The 12,446-nt window shown below is 37.7% G+C and overlaps 1 protein-coding gene across 9 annotated transcripts in view; it reads left to right on the top strand.

The window, feature by feature from the left end:
* The window catches only part of LOC18440397 (uncharacterized), a 73,930-nt gene that overhangs the window by 38,817 nt on the left and 22,667 nt on the right, over positions 1 to 12,446 (top strand). For 3 of the 9 annotated variants that reach the window (XM_006850544.4, XM_088874152.1, XM_020671062.2), the window contains exons 5-7: positions 3,656 to 3,723; positions 7,483 to 7,560; positions 10,869 to 10,933. In XM_006850544.4, coding sequence (XP_006850607.1) covers positions 3,656 to 3,723; positions 7,483 to 7,560; positions 10,869 to 10,933 — 211 coding nt within the window. Of the gene's footprint in view, positions 1 to 3,655; positions 3,724 to 7,482; positions 7,561 to 10,868; positions 10,934 to 12,124; positions 12,236 to 12,446 lie in introns of those variants that run through there. The other 6 variants (XM_020671063.2, XM_088874154.1, XM_088874153.1 and 3 more) reach the window with 3 other exon arrangements.

Raw genomic sequence — 12,446 nt, 5'->3', positions numbered from 1 at the left:
TTTCAAACTTTGTTTTATTTATGCCTACTAGACCACTTACAAGCGCTGATTACAACTCAAAAATCATAGAACAAGACCATAATACCCTCGAGGATCTTTTTTTGAAAAAAAGTATCTTCACTTGCATGCCATAAAAAAAACTCTCTTATTAAATAAAAATCAAAAGATACACTGCACAAGAGTGAATCAAGAAACATGGAACCATAAAATACCATATTACCTTACCTTGGATCATCTCCAAGGACTTAGTACATCCCAACCAAGATCTCCAACACCGATGGCGCACATGATCTAGGTCTCTCTCTATCTCAGAAAATGAGAAGCCAAGGCAAAACCCTTAAATGCTTGGGGCATGGCACCCCTTTCTTTGTCTATTGTAGAGAAGGGGAGAGAGAAAGAGAGTGGAGAGAGGGTCACGTGGAACCCTAGGAGAGAGAAAAATAGGTCTAGAAAGAGTGTGTAAAGGCTACCCCCAATGGGGCATTTATGGCTTCTAATTAGAGTTTATAGGGTCTAGGGTTTGCCGTTATAATGAGACTTAATCTTGACTTTTATCTAAGGAGTTCTATGGAGTGAAGAGATATCAACCATCCATTCCATAAATCAGCCATCATGAGGAAAGGTTATAGAATGCTTATCCCTCAGTTTCCTGGATCCATTCCCATCTTATATTAGATTTTATGAAAATATAGCATGTGTCTCATAAAATCTCCAAATATGGAATGACTTACCGTAAAAACACTGAATCGTCCTTTCCTCTCTCTCAATATTCAATCAAAATATTTTCCAAAATTTATTCTTCTTTCTAGAAGACTTGACCAACAAGTCAGAGAGTGAGGGAATGGAATGTGGGGCATGGGAGGCATGTGGGACCCTTGTGGACCCCACGCCTCACTTTGGTGAGTCTCCCATGTGGTAGGCCCTACTCCATAAGGGCCCCCACACCCCCAAACAAATTTTAAAATTCTTAAAATAATTTTTAAAGACCATACAATGCTTTTAGAATAGCTTTGCATTCATAAAACAAAGGCTAAAAATAAATTTTTAGCCAAGTAAAAAATCATTTTGAGAAAATAAAATATGTAGAGCATTTTATACATTCATTTTGAATTGGATCCATCATGTCAAGAATCATGCAATTTAATTGAGGGACTCGGCCTATACTAGCAACTGTGAGCTACAATCACCCTCTCAAACCAACCCAATAAAATCCATGAACCACAACCCATCGCAAGGGTTCATGATTGGTCCATTAAAGTTTGTCAATAATTTAAGATAACATGGTTCTAGTCTATAGATACCAAGTTACCTCTTGAGGACGTGTTGTGTCCCACTGGACATACGCACACTATTGCAATGGTGCTGGGGGTCATCTCTTGTACACATGTGCACAAAATACCCTTATGGGTTGCTTCTAAAAGAGGGTTATCATGTATATATGTTGTGCGATGGCAATGATGAGGATTTGACCCTTGTCCTCTCAGGACTACCAACCATAGATAGGGGTCACAAAGTTGCTTGGCGAACAAACCACACTGAGCATCTCTTCGAACCTCATCAAGGGCTAACCCTATAAACCCTCAATGGTTGTGCCTTATGCCATGGGCTACAGGTTTTTCAGACTCCATCCCAGGTCTAGCTCGTCCAACCTAGGTGAGTCACGGGATTGACAAATCATACCCAATCAGTCCCACCAGACTCTACTCATAAAAGAAACACACATGTGGGGCTAGATCCTTGGTCCCACATGTATCATTTACAGTACTGAAATTTCAAAAATACCCTTTTAACAAAAACAATTATAGCAGAAATAATATTTTAAAATTATAAAAAATATTTAAAACTCATAGAATCATTTCTAATACCAAAAAAAATATACTAGAAGTGGATTGGTACCAATGGGTCAAAATTAGCGACATTAAGGGTACTCCACTCGCCCTAGAAATTATAATCCAGTGTTGTCTTCTTATCGAACCCAACAAGACCCAAGATCCATAGTCTCATTTTTGGGGCTCATGATTGGCTTGTGAAAGTTGGACAAGAAACAGTGAGATCATGATTTTGGAATGTGGATTTCAATTCCCCCCCTTTTAAGAGCAAGTCTAGCGCTTGTCACCACAGTGCAAAGGGGGCTCTCTCTATGCACATGTATGCGTGTTCCTTTATAGCGTTGCTTCTCAGTAATGCGGTTGTCATGTGTACATGCCGTATGAAAATTTGTTGAGGCATTGGTCCTTGCTTTCATAGGCCTACAACAGCATGCAGGAGGCTACACAGTTCTCCTGGCCTACAAACATTATCCCTAGGCATCTCTCCGACCTCAACAAGGGATGACCCACTCCAAACCCTTCTCGGTAGTGCTACATGCCCAAGGCTAAGGGTTTTGGACATGTCTAGGGCCATAAACCGCCCAACCTTAGTTAGTCAACACACCCTCGCTGCAGTGTATATGTTATTATATATCATTTTTACAAGCTCTCTAGGTCCTTAAAGGTCACAAAAACCCAACACCTATACATACATGTCTAGGAAACCATGCAAGATTGACACCCAAAGTCACTCCCTATAATGCTGGGGGTCATCGCTTTTGCACATGTACACGTCATTCCCTTAGGGTTTGCTTCCCAAAGACGACTATCATGTGTTCATGCTGTGCGATGGCAATGATGATAATTTGGCCCTAGTCCTCTCGGGCCCGCCAACTGTACACATGGTCACGAGGTCTCTTGGCAACAAACCACCCTAGGCATCTCTCCGACCTCCTCAAAGCCTAACCCTGCAAATCCTTCACTTTTGTGCCTTATGCTCAGGGCTAGAGGGTTTTTAGACTCCATTCCAGGCCTAGCTTAGCAAATCTGGGTGAGTCACAACATGACAAAACATGCCCTATTGAGCCCATGGACCCTACTCCCATTGGAGCCATTATATCACTATAATCATAGTTTCACATGCTCTCAAAAGGCCTATAAATGGCCACAACATGCCAACATATGGGACAATAAGGATGGTGAACCTTTTTCTTAAGTAAGAGTATCAGTGACAGTTGGGAGTAAGACATTGTAAAGGGGTGTTCAAGCTATGGTGGAACAGATTTATTATGTCCGGGCATTCTCTTGAGTGTCCAAGTGCTCTCTACTGATAAAAAAAAAAGAAGTCTCCCTATACAAACATTTTTGGGTGGGGACAATTCACTTATTATAACATTTGCAGACTCCTTAGATCTTGGAAAAATCATGTGTTTTGATTTCACAAGCCAACAGATCTTGGTATTTAGTCTTCTCCCTTTCTCTTACTCCCTATATTTCGGATAATTGGTGGCATTTTGATAATTATGTAGCACGTGGTAGAAGGTTACCTGCATTTCCTATGAAATTTTTTCAATCTTATAAATTTCCTTCTTTGAAAATTGAATACATGTACAGCATGAAATTTGGCTCTGCTTGAGATTCACTTTTTCAACGAGAACATGAATTTATTCATACCATGATGATTAGGAAAATCTCTACATAATCGACTTTCTGTATTCTTGAATTAAAGTGATAGCCTTGTGAAAATTTGATTGACGCCCATCTTGTTTAGTATTAAATTTTTTATATGTTGCTTCCTTGATTCTGCACACATTTTAATTAAAGTACTAGGTATTTTATTTCTTTAGCTATTGCTGTGAGAGAAAAGCTCGAATCCTTGTGCAGGGAGCTACAACGCCAAAACAAGATGCTCATGGTAAATTCTTTTTGCTATGTATTTGTTTGGTGCCTTGTGTTATTGTTTTTTAGGAAATTTATGGCCATTGTTTTTTGTTGGGATGCTCAGTGGTAGGAATTGAACTTGAGATGTAGCATTGCTAACATCAATTGCTTAACACTCGACCCCAGGCCCAATTCTATGGCCTGCTTTGTTGATAGTTAATATTTCACTGCTTATGGATAAAAGAATCCGAGTTTCCTGTCACTTTTTTATTTTTCTATGACTGGTACAATTGTATTCAATACCTTTTTTTCATGAGAATTTTCAGTTCTTGTTAAGGTATTCATAGGTTGTGTTGAGTTACAAAAAATGCGGGACTCGGTTTACTTTATGCTTTGTTGTAGATCATGTTGCTGGTTTTTCGATACGAATTATCGTTCTGTGTGCTAAAATATACTTTGTAGATCATGACTTGATATCTTACTTGTTGCTATCTCATCTTGCATGTGGAAATCACATGAGAGTGAAAGAGTCATAGTAGGATGAATTGATTCTCGGTTTTCTATTAGAATTGTTCTTAATATAGCTTGAGTTTTTTATTATTATTACTGCAGCATGTTTAATCTCTTGTAACTGTGCAGTATCCTAATGGCATTTATACCAACCCCAAACTCTGTATTATATATACTTTTTTCTCGATATTATTGCCAATGAGATTCCATCAAGATTTCATGGTAGAAGAACTAGGAGGAGAATCGGTTGAGGATTTCTCTCTAACTTGTAGGGAATGAAGCAGTATCCATCTTCACAATTGTGTTATTCTCTCTCTCTCTCTCTTCATCATCGCTTTTATGGAGATTTCTACTCCTTTGGGTTTGCATGTGAGTGATCTTTTTTTATATTTTATTGCATGCACAATCTCTCTATCTCCTCTCTTACGTGATGTCTCTCTTATCTCATGTTTGATGTCCTCTTTTGTTTCACATTCTTGGATTCTTGTTCGACTATGCATTACAAAATAAAATTTTGCCAATGGAAACTGAGTTTCATACCTCCATTCTCATGTTTCTCACTTCCCTTGGTTTCTCTTTCTTCTTCTTCTCACACACTGAGAGAACAACTCTAATGGTAGTTGTCCTTCTGCCTCCTTTTTTGTGGTTTTAAATACAAACGTTAGAGTAACAAACACTTCTCATATGAATGGCCTAGGGCCGTTAGTATATGTCCAACCATATGGATGACCTAGGGCTGTTAGTATATGCCCAACCAGCAAATCCCTGGAGCGTGGTGGAAGCTAATGTACCCAACAGGGAAACAACAAAAAGGACAAAAACTTGAGCATGCTTCTCTCTCTCTCGCTCTATGTGAAGTATCCATGGATTTCAGGTTCACCCCTCGAGGAAAATTCCAAGTCCCATTTTGCACACTATCCCATTGTACCTTATCACATTATCTTAGTGGTGCAAGGAGTCATCTCTTAAGCACATCTATGCGACATGCCCCAACGGGCTGCTTCCTAGGACGACTGTCTAGTTTACATGTCGTGCATTGGCCATGATAAGGATTTTGGCCCTTATTCTCTTAGGCCAGTCAACTGCACACAAGTGTAACACAGTCCCTTGGTTAACCACCCTGGGCATCTCTCCTATTGAGTTTTTTGGCCTTTAAAGGCCTAGAGAGCTTGTAAATATGATATTTTATAATGGAATATGCACTTCAGTGGGAGTGTGTGTAATGACTAATCAAGGGTTGGGCAGTTTATGGCCCTGGTCGTGTTCAAAACCCTTACCCCTGGCGTGTGGTACAATCGAGAAGGGTATGCAGTGGATCATCCCTTGTTGAGGTTGGGAGATGCCCAAAGTTGATGATTGTAGGACATGAGAACTGTGTGATCTCCTATGTGCGGTTGTAGGCCTGTGAGAGCAATGGCTAATGTCTCAACAAACTTTCGCACGGTATGTACACATGACAACCGTATTAGTTGTTAACAGCCCTATAAAGGGACATGTGTACATTTGCATAGAGAGAGCCCCATTTGTATTGTGGTGACAAGTGTTTGACTTGATCTCAAAGGGGGGAACTAAAATCCCCATTTGGATCATGATCTCATTGTTTATTGTTCGACTTCGACAAGCCAATCATGAGCCTCTAAAATGAAACAGTGGGTCATGGTTGTATAAGAAAACAATTATGGATCATGGTTTCTGGGGTGAATGAAGTGCCCTTATTGTCGCAAATTTTGGCGCACTGGTACCAGTCCACTCTCAGTATATTTTATTTTGATATTATAAATATTTTTATGATTTTTAAAGATTTTCAGAATTTTAAAATATTATTTCTGCTTTAATATTCATCAAAAGGGTATTTTTGAAATATCAAAACTCTACAAAGTACATGTGGGGACCAAGGATCCAGCCTCCACATGTGTGTGCCACCCATCTGGGGCCCATATTACCCCCTAGGGAGGCACGACTTTTTTTTTAAGCATAAAGGGGGTAAACGTGCATCATTGGTTAGGAATTGGGTGTGGGGTACTACGAAGACCTGTGAGGGTAACTCCAGGCCTCTTTTAGTAAGTCTTCCCAGTAGTTTTAATTAATTTTAGTATTATTTCTTAGTCTTTGTGAATTTTCAGGAACATTTTTTATGCTAAAAATTATAGTGGAAGTTTGTTTTAAGCTCCAAGATTTTCTATTTATTTTGATAGTAAAAATAAAGATCATAGGTTGTATCTAGGGCATTATTTTAATTTTACGGTAACATATAGTGGCCCATGTAGGTGGGATTCAGGTATATTGAATAGAAGTAAATTTTTTTTTTTGAATTTATTACCTTGAGTTCTACGTAGCCACTCCTTTCATCTCCAACCTCTTCAAGGGATGATCCTCTTTGGTTGTGCCATATGCGCAGGGTTAAGGGTTTTAGACATCAACCCAGGCATAGCTCGGATGAGTCATGGCGTAAAAGTGCCTCCTTTGGTCCCTCTGGACCATACTATCATTGGAGTATCACATCACTATAGTCATAGTTTTACATGCTCTCAAAAGTCCTTTAAATGGCCACATAACCCCAACAGAGACCTATTATGCAAACTACTAGTTCAATCATGTGTTTGCTAGGGTAGATGTCCATTGTAAAAAGCTTTATTGTTGTTTATCCTTCCCTTCCAGAACTTTCCAAAATCCATTTGTTCTATATGATCTTGGTGTGTCCTCAAACTTCAGGCTGTGTGGTGTTTCTAAAATCTGGCTGGAATTTAGATATAGATCTGGAGCCTCTTTTTTATCAGCTTCTTTGAAGCCAACCTCGAATGCTGTTGGAAGTTACAGCATAATAGAATACATTAATTAATTTTTTCTATTGAAGTTAATTGAGATGCCTCTCTGCCTAGTTTCTTGACTATCATATCCGAAAAATGGCCAGCTTGGTCCGCTCCACTATTCCTTGGTGATGGACTTTTGCAACTTCTCTCATCAACAAAGCCCCGCCATGATGTCATAACCCTGCAGAAACAATTAACTTTTCTTTCCTCATTTATGAATAGTTCCTTTCCTCGGTGAAGTTGTACAGTCATCCGATCAAGGCCTTGAATGTTAGAACCATTTCCCATAGCTTTCCACTTGAAAACATTAATTTTCCTGAAGGGTTGGATGATTAACTGATGGTATTGGCATTTTTGAAAGTGTTGTTAATGCACTTGTATTTTAGTATCTTATGAAGTCCATTTCTTCTCTCTAATAAATCTAGATCACTGCGAAACCAACAAAACATGAGGCTTTTGATTGCCTTGTTCAGGATGAATGCAAGAAAGTCTCAATGGAAGGTCAGCATTTACGATCAGAATTATCTACAAGATTCGATGATGCCATCAAGGTTTGCAAGCAACCGTCTCCTTGAATCTGTTATATATGTCAATTAAGTGCATTATTATTCTACAGAGCATCTCTGGCTGCCCTTTTTTAAATGGAATATGTGGGACATATGTTGTTCAAATCATTCATGAGTAGCACTCCCTATCATCTCATTTGCGTAGTATGCCTCATTTGCGTAGTATGCCTCAACCAGAAAGGTAGCTTTTCCTGATATCCATAAAAAGGCCATTCTGCTGACCTTGTTAATGAGATGGAATTGTGCCTTTCAAATTCTATTCATGCAATAACTAGAAAATATATGACGCACACATGTATTCATGTCTGATATTTTTGGGTTTATGTATGTGTCTTATTTGTATACTCAAAATTGGGTGTCTGTGCGCGTGTTTGCTCCTTTCAAATATATAAGTGTGCCTTTAGCACCTACATCTGAATGTTGAAAGTTGGCACAATGCGTAGAAAAATTTACTAATCATACAAGGAATTCCATTTTTATTGGTATTTTAGGGTTTCAAATTTTAAAATATATCAGAAACCCATGTATCTGTTTAAATATCTTCTTCTTTCTACATTAGCTTGATAGCATAAATTTCTCAGAAAAGGATGGTTGTTCTATATGCCTTCAATGGAAATATCACCTTAGAATTCCTGGAAAGTGTGGAAGTAGGTTTGATGTAGCTCTCGCTTGTCTTCTTCCTAAAACCTATGTAACATGTTTATTTTTGTCAATCCAAATCTTGACTTTCTCAAGGAAAGATCTGTTGAAAATGTTTAATTGGTTCAGTTTCAATTCTCAAGGTCTGCTACATGTATAATGATGGAAATCTCTCTGTGGTTTTCACAAAAGCAGCAGGTGCTTATTTATGCCCATACATGTGATAAATGGTGCAAAAATAGATTTTTAGTGAGCTTTTCCTTTCGAATACACATCACTACTGTATCAGAGTGAGATATTTTCCATATAACAGGATAAATCCTGCTGTTGGTCCATGTTTTTCTCGAAGTCTAATGTGGGAAAATATCTAGCTTATAGCTTCCTTATTTCTCTAAAGTCCAATCACCACTTCAAACCAGTTACCTTTTCGCTCTCTAACGGCTCCAACTTGCAATGATTATAAGGGATTGTGACTTGTCATTCATGGAAATAGAGAGGAAAAAAATTAGCTTAAGCCAAAACTTTATGTCATTTAAATGACTAATACATTTTGTGACAATTGGGTCTAGCCTGAAACACAAGTTGTGGTGTACCAACGACTTATTAGTCATGATTTTTGTTGAACAGAACTTTCTCCCTATTTTAGGATGACATGACCTGGTTCATGTTTATATTATTTTGACATGTTAGATTGATTAATTAATAGGGAAAGGCCCACCCCCCTATGGTGGACTGTCATCCCGTGTACAACCTCGGGTCCATGTAAAACCCATGGATCAATAAGACATTAGATGGCCTCTCTCATTTTTTCACTATCCAAATTACTGTTTTAAACCTCTTATTTATTCTATTCCACCTTTAAGCCATATCCCAAAAAAACATATACAAACTCATAACCGTTGAAACCGCTCTCTCTACCCCTTCCCTCTCTCTCCTTCTCGACCTACCAAACCAGTTAGTCCTCTCTCTCTATTGATTCAAGAAGGAGAGCTTGAAGAATGGGATGGAGAGGGAAAATGAGGATGAGGTAGAGAGAATGTGTAGAGGATGGGAAAAAGTGAGAGGGTGTCACAGGAGGTTTGATATGTGAGAGCGAGGCAATGAGAGTGTTGTGTCATGTGTTTATGGTTTATAACAAGAGCACACATACCATGCGCCCTCAGAAGCATAGTTTACTTCCACTCCCTTGGTCAAAAAACCTACTTGGGAGAAGTTTTTCAATTTGAAAATTTGGGCGCCACTGAAGAATTAGTTGATTACTAAAAAAAATAAATAAATTGAAATTTAAGTTTCTAACACTTAGATCTCGCTCTGGCGATCTTATGGGATCTTGATTCTCATCTTAGAAGTGTCATGGTCTCGAATTGAAAGGGATAATGATCCTTGACTAAAAGGATCTTCATCCCACTGGTAGGGGGATCCCTACTCCACTGAAAATGGGGTTACAATCCTGGTTTGACGGTATTTTGATCTCAGGGGGAGTTTTAAAAGTTTTCTGATTCTGAACTCAGTGTCGTTGATTTCGTGCTAATTATTTCATTTCTTGATAACTTTCTAGCTGACGATTACCTATCAACAATATTTTGCTTTCCATTTTCATGGTCATGGTTTGCATTAGTTGTTGAAGACTGGTGACCATAGAGCCATCGTTCTTGGATGGTTTTGAACCATCACTTGCATTGTCAAGAAATGGGCAGTTCACAATGGAGACTCGGTCAATCCCTAAATGGTAGGTCGATTTTTTTTCCCATGATTATTTCCATCATATTGGATGAATTGCCCATAATTGGTGAGCTGATTTGATCGATTCGTCAACATCCTAGTTTTTTTCTTTTTTTTTTTCTCCATGGATATGCACCAAATCCACGTAAATGAAAATCTATAGTTGTCTAGGTTAAAATTAAGTTTTGTTATCGTTTGTCTGTGTGTATTATGCTAAAGAGTCGATTATACATTTCTCAGTTTTTTAAATGTCTATCTATAGGTGCCCATACATAGTTGTTGGGATTGGGGGTGGGATTGGAAAGTGGGACCTTGATAGGCTGGGAATTCCTTATGGTTGGGATCATTGTCTGCCCTAAATTTTAGGGAACTATCTCGATTCCAACATGTTGGGGAGCTGGATCCCAACTTCTTGGGATCGCATGATAAATTCTAAAGGTGCAAGACCCATTTGGTAAAAGTTTCTCTTTTCTATCTGAAAAATATATAAAACATGATCTTACAACGTAATTACTTTGTCTTTTTTAATGGATATGGATTTAAGACAATGCTAACTATGGTCACATAGTCATATATCATAGGCCACTACCAAATGGCTGCCTAAACGATGCTCCCCAAGCACTCCCAAGGTAGGGAGCTTTCATCCTTGGTTTGATCCCAAGAACTATGTCTCCGAGATTTATACGTGAGAAGGCCACGTTTGTGCTCATCCTTTTCTATTCTAGTATTTCTTACAAGTTATATTCTCATGTTGCTTGCGAGTTATATCTTTTGACACCCTCAGCTTTTCGTAGTTTTCTAGTGTTCGTTTAATGGCTCAAATTTTCTATTCTTGTGCAATCAGGCATGCATTACTTCGCATGTGTAACATGCATAATTTGGCACTAAGCGTTTTGTTTAGGCAATGAGTATTTCTGTGCTGATGATTCCAGGATGTAAGTAACAAGCTGGATGAACAGAAAACTGAATGTCTTTCTCAGCTCAAGGAAAATGAAATGTAAGCTATCTCCCTTGGAATCACAATGTTATTTTATATGGTTGCCCATATTGAGAATTTTAGGTTGTTGTTTCTTTGTTAAACCTTGAAGATGATGTTAATCAAGTCATAATCAAAATATGGGGTATAACACGTAGTTATTGGAAGCGGGAGTGAGAGTGAGTGTGGGGGTGGTTGATTGTTGCTTGTAAGAAGCTCCCTAGTTTGTGAGCATCACAAGAGTGCTCTTAAAAAAATTTATGGAATTTTTTTTATTTAAAAAGTACACATGATTTTATATATATATATATATATATATATATATATATATATATATATATATATATAGCTATATATAGGGTTATATTAGGGTGCTCACACTATGGAGTAATTTATCATTATACTCAACAAAATTTGGACACATATATACCCTTGTTTTGTACATGGATTTTTTTTAATAAGGGTATTTTTGGCCATTAGGAGGGTGTGATGTCATCCACATGGGTGATGACACATCCCATGTGGATGACATCACATCCCTCCTAATGATAAAAAATACCCTTACTACAAAAAAGTTCCATGTACAAAACAAGGGTATATATACGTCCAAATTTTGTTGAGTACATTGATAAATTACTCCATAGTGTGAGCACCCTAACGTAACTCATATATATATATATATATATATATATATATATATATATATATTAGGAAGATATTTATTTTACATACAAATTGCAACTCATATTTATTTATTATCATTATATCATAATTTTAATTAAAGATATAAGTAAATTTCAATCAAAATATGTCGCTTTTCTTTTGCACTCCTTCATTATAAACCTAAAAGAAACTGCAGAATAGCTAGAAAGAGAATAATTATAGACAGATAAGACATGATTTTTCATCTGGAGTTGCTCATTTGGACCCATCATTCCTTCTATAATGTGATTATAAACCTTTGCACTTAGGGCTTTCTTTTTCTTTATTGATGTGGATTTAGGCATCTTTTCTTCTGAAAAAAGAATATATACCATCCAAGGATTTCCATTTATATTTCTCTCTTTTTTTATTGTAATACATTTAAGACTCTTTTTTGATAGATATGGATTAAAGCATCACTTTCTCTTAGGGATATGCATGACACGATTTTGCAATATAATTACTTTCTTTTTTTTACTGATATGCATTTAAAACTTGTTCTTCTAAAAGATATATCTAACATGGGTGTCAAATATATTGACCAATCCCTGAGGCTTTCCTTGAATATGGGAGCGGGATCTACCTAAGGTCCTGCTCTGGGAATGTGGAATTGCTGGGATCACCACCAGTTTGGGAGATCTCAATTGCTAAGGTACAACATACTACATATGATATAGAAACTGCATTGTACTTTCGGCTGTGTTTTCGCGGCAATTATCTGTTGAGATGAACCAATCCGCTGCTTAAGTATGCTCATATTCTAGTAAGGGGAGGAGTGGTTCATCTCCACAGTTCGTTGTAGAGAATGGCTGATTGAGTCATGTGTATGGTT

The sequence above is a fragment of the Amborella trichopoda genome, chromosome 8 (genome assembly GCF_054954075.1).
Source record: "Amborella trichopoda isolate Santa Cruz 75 chromosome 8, AtrichopodaSantaCruz75HAP2 v2.0, whole genome shotgun sequence".
NCBI lineage: Eukaryota > Viridiplantae > Streptophyta > Magnoliopsida > Amborellales > Amborellaceae > Amborella > Amborella trichopoda.
This window is presented reverse-complemented; position numbering and strand designations above follow the sequence as displayed.